General features: G+C 39.7%; 1 protein-coding gene across 3 annotated transcripts in view; it reads left to right on the top strand.

The window, feature by feature from the left end:
* malrd1 (MAM and LDL receptor class A domain containing 1) overlaps positions 1-3,424 on the top strand; it is a 64,146-nt gene extending 60,722 nt beyond the window's left edge. For 2 of the 3 annotated variants that reach the window (XM_061713329.1, XM_061713331.1), the window contains exons 30-33: positions 102-198; positions 281-341; positions 2,379-2,486; positions 2,584-3,424. In XM_061713329.1, the coding sequence (XP_061569313.1) occupies positions 102-198; positions 281-341; positions 2,379-2,486; positions 2,584-2,685 (368 nt within the window). In that variant the 3' untranslated portion in view covers positions 2,686-3,424. The remainder of the gene's footprint in view (positions 1-101; positions 199-280; positions 342-2,378; positions 2,487-2,583) is intronic. The other variant, XM_061713330.1, reaches the window with a different exon arrangement.
* The last annotated feature ends 8,411 nt before the right edge of the window (positions 3,425-11,835 follow it).

Here is an 11,835-nt window from a genome sequence, read left to right on the forward strand (position 1 = left end):
GTTGCCTTTATTAAACTGTCTCATCTGGATTTAATTAGAGCATCCTTCTAGTTAATAACTCTGAAGTTCAAGGGAGAATTAAAAGTCTCCTTCTTGTTTAGATTCTGTTTACACGGGCATCGCCATCGGCTTGCTGCTGCTGTTAACGGGAGCTGCTGTGGGCGTTCTTGCTCTGTGCAGGAAAAAATGTCATTTTACGTGAGTTCTAGTTGCTTTTTCCTGATATGATGTCGCTCACGGTGAAGGTGATGATGATGGCGGCGTTTTGTTGACTCCACAGAAAGCCCAAATTGATGAACTATGGGGTGATGGATAACCCAGAATTCGACTGGAGAGCAGAGGTCAGTGCACAGAAATGTCCAATCAATCAACTAGTGAATTCACTTATGTAACCTTGTGTTTCCCCGACATACAAATCTCATTTTTCCACTGTTGTGCTCACACTTATTCAGTTAGTGACTACAACATTAAAAGGAGGTCAGAAGGTCATTGTCAGGGCTTTCTGCTTAATTAGATTTTTGATTTAAGATTATTGATTTTGCAGTCAGAGTTCCCTGCGAGTTTGTATTTATGCAGTAAACACAAGAGCGTATGAACAGCCATAAACAACCTATCTGATCAAACACAAAAGTGTCAACGCCAAAAAGGAGCAGCGTAATTATCACTTCTTTTTATGCAGGCTGATATGTGAGGTCACATAATGAATATTTAGAAAGCGCACGGCATCTACACTGAGCTCTGGTATTACAAGGCGTGTGTAAATACCGTCTGCCTGCTGTGTACTTCTTTCCCTGTGATTTTGATCTTATTTCCCGCCATCAGCCAGAAAGCTGCAGCCCAGGAGATAATACATGTTCTATTTGTATTATTGCTGTTGCGTAACTGTGTGTTTTCATGAGCATTAAACATACAAAAGAGAGAGAAAAAGTCGTTGTTTTCCCACCTTTACTGTTTTTTGTTGATATTCTTTTACAAACACAGATATATGGTTGTGTTACGGTCACATATGGTATTCAGTTAGGTCCAGCAGTATTCAGATGGCATTTTTATGATTTTACCTTCATACACCTCCACAATGGATAGGAAATTAAATAAAAAGGTTGTGATCCATGTTTAGACTATCAGCTATTATTTAAGAGGTTTCACAAAAATATGGTATACATGTATATCATTTAGGATTAGCAGCTGTTTCAAGAAAAGTTCCTAATTTGTCAGGGAATTAAAAAGTGCTTGGATAAAGTGTTCTAATTGTAAATATACCATCAATTGTCATACTTGAACCAATCACTGCCTGACATTTGGAGTCATCAGCCATGTTTTTACCTGCCAGTTTTTATGTTATGTTTATGTAATAATTGTTTTCGGGGATCATGTTCTGGGTCTCTGGAAAGCACCTACAGTAGAGACTTCTGTTGCAATAGACGCTTTTTAAATAAAATTGAATTGAAACATCAGAGTTTCGTCTCTAAAGATGGTTTCCAAGCTTCATTGCAGCCTTTCAGGAGCTGATGGCTCGTGAGCCTTTCTGCCTTCAGTTTGGTTTTCAGTAACTGAAAAGCAAGTTGTATTAGGTTGAAATCAGCTGACTGACTGAGGTAACATGCGTTCACGGTATGTTTAGGATCATTATCCAGCTGCACTGTGAAGCTACATCTTATCAGTTTTGTAATATTTGTCTGAGCATGAGCAGTGATTATAGCCCTGTACACCTCATCTTCCTACTTGGGTCAACAGTCACATCGTGAGCTGGGTCCACTGGTAACCAAAGATACCTGTACCGTAACGCTGCCTCCGCCATGTTTGACACATGATGGCGACCATTTTAAATCATGAACTTCTCCATAATCAGCCCTCCTCATCATTCTGATACAAGTCTAAAGTTTTGGGGGGGATTAAGGTTTTTTTCTGGAAAAGAAGTACTAGAAGTACTTTGCTAAAAATAATGTAATTCCCTTAGTGGTACCGGCCATATTGTGAAACCTCTGACTTTCATCACATCTTGTTGGTGTTATTTCAAATCTATTGTAGTGGTGTAAAAACTAAAAAAAACTTCTACACCTAACTGTATGTGGCCCTCGTGGCCCTGTGGTATAATTTTGCAAACCCACAGTGTATTAAACATTTGTTTTTGTGTATTCTGTACTGGTATTGGCATGGCTGTGTTTGCCTTCATGTCACAGCCACTGAGGGTGCAGCTATAAATAGACAGGTGTAGGTGTGAACTGGCATCTCCAACACTTTGATTTACAGACCAGTGGAATATTGATGATGATAAAATGTGGAGGCTGGATGTAAAGCATAACAGGATTTTAATTGTGTCTGTATGTCATGTGCTCTTATGCATTAAGGCTGATCTATTTTTTGTCGTTCCGCACTAGCGCCCATCAATGGATGATAAGCAAGGTGGCGTTCCTGGCGTCAACTCCGATAGGATTGATGGTCGTGGCCTTTCCATCAGCGTGTACCCCTGGAGAAAGGAGGTGGAGGTGAGATATCCATCCTGAGGCTTTTGGCCTTTACTTTGATTATCTGGATAGAAGTCAGTAACGTGATATATGTTTCTCTGTCTACATTTGTCCACAGCAGGGTTTGAACTGGAAAGACGCCAAGCGGTCCTTCTCCAACCCGTTGTATAATTACCCCCATGGTGTTAATAGAGCTGACTGTGGAAGCTCTGAAGCTTAAAATCGATGGACTCTAGCTAAATTTTGGGCATATTGCCTTTAATGAGAGAGCACAGTAGAGGTGAAGAGGATGTGTGGAGAGACAGCCAGGGTCCGGCTAGACACAAGTCGGACATGGGATTCTTTTAAGAGCATTTGGTCCTAGACACTATCCAGTCAAATATTGAGTCTCAAAACTGCAGAAATATCTAAAAATAAACGTTTTCAAATGCCTATGGTCCTAACTTCCTTTGTTTGTTTTTTTTAAATCAGGAATTGCCATTGTGTCCAACTTTTGGACCGTTTACAACCAACGTCTATCAGATTTGGGGTGCGTTGTAAATGGTAATTAAAGGTTTTCTTTGCTGGCAAAATTAGAAAACTTCCAGATCACTGAACTGAAATGCTCCACTTTGCACACAGAGCCTCCGACTCCTGGCCTGACTTCATTAGTGATCCAATATTATACTCAAAAGAGTAACTGAAATAGTTTATTCTTATTTTATCTGCAAATTAAAGTCCATTACAAGTTGGCTTTGAGTACACGCTGTGTTTGGTGGGAACCGACTGTATCTGCCAGAAAATGTGCAATGATAAACCACACTGCAATTAAATTTGTGTACTTTAGTTTGTTCTTCACTAAGTGTTTATGTTGATTTGGTAAAGTATAAACTGAGAAGATATGATTAATTCTGTGTATTAAAAATGCTCAAGTATTATGAAGCTTTACAGAAAACTGCAATTAAAGAGTGATGTGGTAATCAATGAATGACGTTTTTTTTCTCACAGCCATTTGACATATTCAGACGCCTCTGTATTATTTCCGGTAGTGATCCCAGGACCAGAATGTGACGCGCAAACACCGCAAAATAAAGAACTTAGAAATCAAATAATGCAACACTGTAAGAAGTTTTTGTGCAAGTCATTGTAAGACCCTTCTTGTTTGTTGGTTATTTAATCTGTCGGGTCTGGTGATGAAATGCATTAGTGAATTCAAAAAATGAAATGCATCCCAACTATGAGTTGAAGTAGGTATTAGATATATCTAAGAAGATATGCCAATGCCAAGTTGTATTGATATGCATCTCCTTGAATATCACTGCATCTTGGCAGGGTGTGCTGGCCGGATGGCTGAGGTCTCGTCTGGTACATAACAGCGCAACATCAAACCCATGGGACACAGTGTCCCTGTTAAAGGGAATCAAGAAGGAAGAATCCAACCCGGTTAAAAAAGTTCAACTTTCGAGGGCTTCTAACTTTGAGCTGGTGACTCAGTTCAGGTCACGCCAATTCTCAGAGGCTTGAATAACAGTAACTGGACTTGCTTTTCTTTGATCTTGAAGGCGTGTCATCATCGGTCATCCACAAGGCTTTTTCAGTTCAAACTGACTGGTGAAATTTCCACCCGTGTCTTTCAGGAAAACACTTCAGAGTGGTGCATCTTGTGTTCATCTTCATGTCATACAGAAGAAGTGATCAGTAGACAGCAGTGTTTCTAGCTCCAACTTGACTGGTTTTTGTACTCCAACAGTACAAAAACCATTTCAAAATTAGAAAATATTTATAAAAATGGAGAAATGATGTCCTTTCCATCACAGGAGATTATTTTAGTCAGGCCTCTCCCTCGCATGACAAGCATCAACATTTCTCACATTTGTTTAAGGCTTTAATTGTATTATTCATGCTTTTGGCAGTAAATTCTGCAGAATTTAGTAAATCATATTCATTTCAAATGAAGTTTAGTTTACTGGTTTAAAAAGGACTTTCACTCCACTTTAGTTGGTCCAAGCTGCAAGTTTTTGGCTGTATGTCAGCACAAATCTGAGCCAATATCATCTAAGCAACAATTCATATATATATATATATATATATATATATATATATATATATATATATATATATATATATATATATATATATATATATATATATATATATATATTATTCACTGTGATACAATACCAGTACTTCACTGAGCATACCCTCCTTGTCACACTATCTTAACTTAAGTCTTATTAAACATTAATAGCTTCAAATAAAGGGAAATCCTGTATTTATTTTATGTGTCTTTTGAATATGCTGGGGTTTATCACTGTTATAAGGAACTGGAGCACTGAAGCACCTCTAAAAAAGGTTCCAAAATTTCATTTATAATATAATAAATTATAATAGATTCCAAGCTAACGCTTAGGTTTCACACTATCCAAGACCTAGATATTCATGAATGTTTGTGTCTTTCTCCTCTCTGTAGTCTCTGGATCAAAGATCTATCAGTGGGCCACAGGATCAATTTCAGCATCTGAACAACCTCGTTTTTTATTATTTTATTGTGTGTAACCCATTGTCTTTTTTCTCTGGCACATTGTTTTGTCCTTTACAACTAAAAACTACATTTGGCCAGAATTCAGCTAATATTGGTCTTCCTACCATGAGTTTGACAATATTTTGAACATTTGAAACAAACACTTCATTACAAGGGGAGATGTGCTTAGAGAGATATTTACATGACCCGTCAATACGAAACGACACAAATACATTTCTGTGGTCATTTTCTTGCCACTGAGAATGATGTCACTTGGTCACCAGGTCAGTAGCACTATGTATTTTATGATATACAAAGTGAATGTCATTTTTTTAGATTTTTAAACAACTGAAGACAGAAAACCTGAAGTACCGGTACGTTTAGCATGCTACCTTAACTTATGCATACTTTCTTGTACTCGATTAATCTCATGTCGTGAGGTGAGTTTAAGTAGCCAAATGCAGAGGCACCAGGAGAAAGCACTGCTTAAGCAGGAATCCAAAGGAAATTCAATTAAAAGCCTCCACTAGAAAACCGACAAGAACTAGAATGTCAACTGGGTAAACTAGCAGGACTCAAAAAAATCAGCAGGGAGGAAGGGAAAGATAAGACAGTGTACATAGGCAGAGGGCTGACAAGACACAGGTGTGAACAATCTGGAAACAGCAGCAAAAGACGTCCAACAGGAAACGCACAAGGACCCAGATTTTCAAAATAAAACAGGAAACATGTCATGAGCACAAGACCGAACCTACAGGACCAAGTAAAACCCAGAACTTCAACAGAAACCCTAGATCAAGACGTCTTACTGATGTAAGAAGCATCACCTTCCAGCCAGCCAATCAATCAATCAAGATCCCCAACTATATTTAACTATGCAAGTAGATAAGAGCTTTCTTTTTTTTTAAGGTTTTTTTTTGGGCTCTAGTGGCCCTTTATTGGAGATGCAGACTGGAAAGGGGTAGAGAGAGAACGGGGAAGACACGCAGCAAAGGTGCGCGGGCTGGATTAGGACTGGAGGAGGAGGACTGTAGCCTCAGTGTATGGCCCGCTGCTTAATCCACTGCGCCACCGAGCGGCCCGAGATTCTATTGAAAGTCCATTAGGGTGATTAATATATTTTAGCTTTCAATATTATATTTAACCTAAACTGATGCAATATGGAGCAACGAGAAATTACCATGTTGTAAGCTAAATCCAGGTTTACCCAGAGTTCCAGCGTGATGCGTGCATTAAGGGCTAGATGAACATATCATGCTGTACAGGTCAGTGGAGGGAGCATCATATTTCAGAGAAAGTTTTAAAAAGTTTCCCATAAGTTCTTGCCAAACAAAGTACTTACTTTTTTTTGTACAAACAAAAAAACTGCACAAATGAAAACAAACTGCTTTTGAGATATATTGTAAACAAAAGCCAAATTCTTTCCAAAAAGACCTTGCAGATCCATGAGGATGGATGCGTATTCAAGCCTTGCTGCACAGTTGTTAATTTCCATCCATCCATCATCGAAACCCACCTCTTCTTATTCAAGTTCAGCAGGTCTGAGGGAGCCTCTCTCAACTCTCTTTGGGCAAACGTCAGGAGTACACTCTGGACAAGTCTCTAGTCCATCTCAGGCATTGTTAACCTTACGCTTTGGAAATGACCTCTGAGGCGCTTGCTCATCTGGAAATGCACTCTCTGAAAAATATGACCAATCAAATTCTTCCCTTTATGATGTCACACAGATCACGTCTCCCCAGAACAAAGCATTGTCAGCACCCTGAAAACCACAGATGCTGTGCTTAGATACACTCTGAGGAATGTTACATTGATTCCTTGACCCTCCGGTCATGTGTAAGATGATCATTCATTCATCCTGACAACGATGCAGATAAGTCAGAAATCAACACTAACTGCATTAAGATCTTCTTCATCTGCCAGCCTAAATGTTTTGTTTTTCCCAGACTGTGTCTACAGGGATTTGAAAGATCCAAACGATTCACGCAAACTAGAAATATATTTTTCAACCATATCAATTATTTATCAAATAAATCATGTAAGTTATATCATGTATACACTTTAGAAATGCAGATCTTAGATTCACAAATGTGTTAGTACTATAATGAATATACCAATCCTGGTTGTTATAGTTTCTTTAACCTTGGCTTGTTGCTGAATATTACTTTGACGGCAGGCATAAATAATAATTACACAAGCACTCTTGAACTCTGACACCTCTCCGTCTCTGCCGCTGGAAACACCAGCTCAGCCCTTTCACTGCCTCTGCATCAGTGTTTATTTGTTTCACGCCACAAAAAACAATGCCCTGCACAAAACCTTTCCCGCTAACATGCCACCACACGCACACAAACAATAGCACCTTCCCTTGCCAACCTTGCACACTATCACATGACGGCCCGCTGACTGAGAATGTGCAGCTATCCAGGCTTTTTGTCCTGGGAACACACTCTGGTAGCTTCGTTATTCGTGCAGTTTGAATGGCTCACGGGAGAGCCATCGGCCTTTGTCCTTGTGTTGCTGGTGAAGCAAGGTTAGTCAGCTTTTCTCACTGGAGCTTTTGTTGTCACAGTTTTGCGAATCACCTGGCAGAGTCCATCTAAAGGTCACCGTTTTGTTTGTGTTCCTCTCCGCTTTGAGAGACCCCTGTAATGAAAATGCTCTTGTAAAGTTCATCTATGGCAGCCTTGAGGCACTCGTCCTGACAAAGTAAGAGTTGACTGCTGCATCATGGGCACCTGCCATTATGGAGCTTTTTCAGTCAGCCTTTGTGACAATCAGCTCATATGTCCTTTCCCGCTGCGGGGAAGAGACTAAGGTTTCCAAAGTAACCCAGAGCAAGGTCAAATTTACTTTGTTTCCCAGTAATTAGTATTCAGAATTGTAGCTCTCATCCTCTCTGGCTGAGTGCGCAAGGAGATGTATAGTTCATCTCAGTGAAAGATGATGGGGATGAGCCCCGGGGCTTGTCCTGTGACCGTTTGTTACTGAGTTTCCCTGATCTAGGTCACTGCCTCTATCGAGGACAGAAGCAGGCTGCTTCTGAATAGATCTGCAGTGGTTTTTAAGGCTCTAAAACTTTACTTTGCCTGCACTTGTGTTGTACGGTAATGAATCATAGTTACTCTGGTGCTTGTGAAGGTAGTTTTTATGCACTTTTTACAGTCAATTACACATTGTTATATGCTGTAAATATCGACTTATCTCATGCTTCATTGGACTCCCTGAAGTTTATCAACACAAAGAACTCAATATATCATCATATCTTGCAAAATGAATGACATTTGTGGGTTTAGTATTTAATATTTGCTCCATGACATAAACAAACAGGCTGTAATAATGATTGAGTGCAGTCATTTATCCTGTTCAGAACTGGAAACACAATGAATTTAACTTGAAAAGTTGCTCGATGTCTGATCATTGTTGCTTACTGATATTAGTTGAATAACTCTCCATGTCGATAACTGCAAGAAAAGCCATGTTTTTGTAGTTAATCAATCAGTCAGTTGCAAACAAGGGGAGGACTGTGGAATCAGCTAATCCAAAGACAAAAAATAATCTTTAAGATGTTATTTCAAAGAGGCAAGACGTTGCAGTGGACCAGCATGTCTGTAGGGTTTTTTTTCACATACATGGAGCATAGAAACTGGAGGAGGCTCTCCTTGTTTATTCTTAACTCCAAGGTCAAAGAACAGATCTGTTTCAGATGATCTGACATGCCTGAAAGTTTCATAAAGGACAAAAACAAACCTCGTTTTGACCCTGAATCATTTAAAGCTTTATAAACCAGTGACATTAAAGTCAACCCTGTAACGATCAGGAAGGTAGTTTTAACTGGAAGGGAGGTTTGATTAATGTTCTTCATTACCGTTGTCTTTATAAAGGTGGATAGATATGCACAGCTTCTGCAGCTTCTTTAAGCTTTTAGTTATCACATGTCATCCATCAGCTATTCAGGCTTGATCATCCACTGTATTCTTGCAGACCTGTAGAGGCCCGGCTTATGCAGCACTAAAAACCCAAATGTGCCATTTTATTGTGCATTTCTAAACACGGATGTCTGTCACAGTACAGGCAGCACATTTCAACTGGCATAATTATAAGTGACACAGGCCCAAACTGCTCAAGTACAGGTTGTTGTGCGGTGCCAGTCAGCCAGCTGCTGAACCAGGAAAACAGCTGCGGGCAGATAAGGAGAAATGTGACGTAAAGGAAAAGAAGAAAATACCGGTATGCAAAGCTTCCTCATTGAACTTTAAAGCAGGTTTTTGTATTGTCAAGTTTGTTTATGCCGCAGGCAACGCTGTCCTTAACATTTTGTTATGCAGATCAAGAAAAACAAAGAAAAAACCCTGGAAACATTTTTATCAAGTATCAAATCTAAAGTTACATGACTGTGTACTTTCTCGGCTCTTGTTAATGCTGCAGCAAGGTGGAAAAAGCAATAATGAGCAATGCTTTAATGGAAACACCGGGACAGAGTGCAGCTTGTTCTACTCAGTTTTTTAGTGTCTGACTGCCATACAGCCTTTTTCTGCTCTCTATTTATTAAGTGGCCAAGCAACATAAACACTGCAGTGACGCAACTCAGCAAGTGGTACCCAACTCTAGACATGAGCACTCACTGGAAAATGTACGCTTGCCAACACTGCCAGACCCAAAGGCCTCAACGTTTCAGGAATTTCATCTATGAATGACGTCTCAGACATTCCGATGCTGCATAATTCACCTCATGGATGTAGAGTACGGTGTTTCACAGCATGTGCGACTGACCGTGCTTTATGTTACGCTGAAGGGAGTCCGTCGATGAAGGGCTCAGCGAGATGTTACGAGAGGACACAATCTCAGTCATTGTGATGATTTAAGTGTTTGGTTAGAGCTGCAGGGAGTGTGTGGAGCCTTTGGAGCTAAATCACATGGCACTCTGACACCACACTGCATTTGATTGAGAGATGTTTTATGTCTTGAAAGACCAAACCGCATCTGTCAGCAATAATCTCCTTTTATGAGGGAGTCCATCCCTAAAGCAGCATGTTGAGTGTGCTTATAGCGATGGGATTGCTTACATTTGCTCTGCAGATGCATGATATGCACCGTTGTGGCTGTGAATCATGCTGACAGTGTGTGGGATCTGGCATGAAGAAGGCGGTGTGGCATGGTGGTGGACAGGCGCTGTCAGCAGATACCTGACTACTTTCATCATGACAATGTCTAACAGAGATATTTCACAGGGAAGTTAATAGAACACGTCGAAACTGCTTGTACACTCGCTTCCTCTTGTAATCAATTGTGGGTTTTTGTAGGTTTTCAAAACACAGATGGCCAACTCTTCACCGCTGCAGAAACTTTGTTTGCAGTTACTGATCTTAACAGAGACAGGATTTTGATGGCCAGTGAGGATGATCAAAGTAAAAACTCATTGCTGTCAAAGCTTTGCAGGCAGTTTCTATTTGTTAATCTTGTTTAATTTACACAAAACATGCATGCTTATAAAATCGAAGACAGGGATTAATTAAAACTTGAATGCGCATGACAGCTCAGAGTACTCCAAATGTGGTATTTTTGTGTAAGAGTTTCTTCTCTTTTGAAGCTTTTTCATGTCTTTGCTGCAGCTCTTGATTTCCCACAGTGAACATCTTAATTGAAACAAGTCTGTGGTTTGAATTATCTTTCCTGTGTGGAACAAGTGCCAGCTAAGCAATAAAGAAGGAAGACTGTGGTCAAGGGACAGGACTGAAATGTTCCCACACATGAGAAATTTCCACGTTCCTCCTGTTCCTCCTATCTAGCTGCCTGTAAAATGTGAAAACCACAAAAGAATATGAGGTGATTATTATTCATTGACTGGTCGTGAGTAGCAATGAAGACATAAAGCCAGTTTGAACAAAATACGATGGTTTAACAGAGCTGCCAGAAACAACGGGTCTAAACAGATTGGGAACATTTCAGTTATCAACCTTGTCTGACCTAAGTGAGTCCTTGAATCATAATTTCTGGGCGTTCCTGAACAATCGCTATTTTGCAGACCACCTGGAGAACATCATTTTGAGGCCATGGCATTGCGTTTGAAATAGTGAGGCATTTCAATCCGTAAAAAAAAAAATGGACAAAAAGATCAAATTTTGCTAAATGTCCTTCAGCTGGTGTTTTATGCATGGTAAAATATTTTGGTGAAATTTCATTTTCATTGCAACATTTGACACAAATAAAATGTATACTAGAATTAGATTGGATGGATGGATGGATGGATGGATGGATGGATGGATGGATGGATGGATGGATGGATGGATGGATGGATGGATGGATGGATGGTGATCCTCTAGCTAGTTTTCTTGTTACAGTTGTTTAATGTGGAGGTCAGTGTAAGATCCCCATATGAGTGCTTCAATATATGTGTACATTTTTGTGTTGAAATGTTCAAGATATCTATTTTTATAGAAAGTGCTTGCCTTTTAAAATCTAACCAGATAAAGAAATTGAAATTCTTCTAATAATTTAGCTTTGACCTTGAGACAATTTTGCTGGACTGGTTAAGTGGTTTCAGACCAGAAGTCAGAATTAATAATTTGACATTTTTAAGACAGGAGGTAATTAGGGAAAGGGTGAAGGGAAGGGAACTGCAGGTCCAGCTATTTCGGAAATAATTACAAAAAGGCTCTTTTTGTAACTTGTCACGTGTAGGACCATGTATGACGTATCATGTCAAATCTTACATATATGTGTTTAGGCGGTTTTGGGGGGGAAGATGCATACTTAAAAGAGACAGAAAAAATGGCTAGAGGATGTTTCACTGAACACTGACTCTTGCTCGGGAGCAGGTGAAAGAAAACCTGGAGAGGTGTAGATACGCACTAAAGGCAAGAAGGATGA

Source organism: Cololabis saira, chromosome 22, assembly GCF_033807715.1.
Source record: "Cololabis saira isolate AMF1-May2022 chromosome 22, fColSai1.1, whole genome shotgun sequence".
Lineage (NCBI taxonomy): Eukaryota > Metazoa > Chordata > Actinopteri > Beloniformes > Belonidae > Cololabis > Cololabis saira.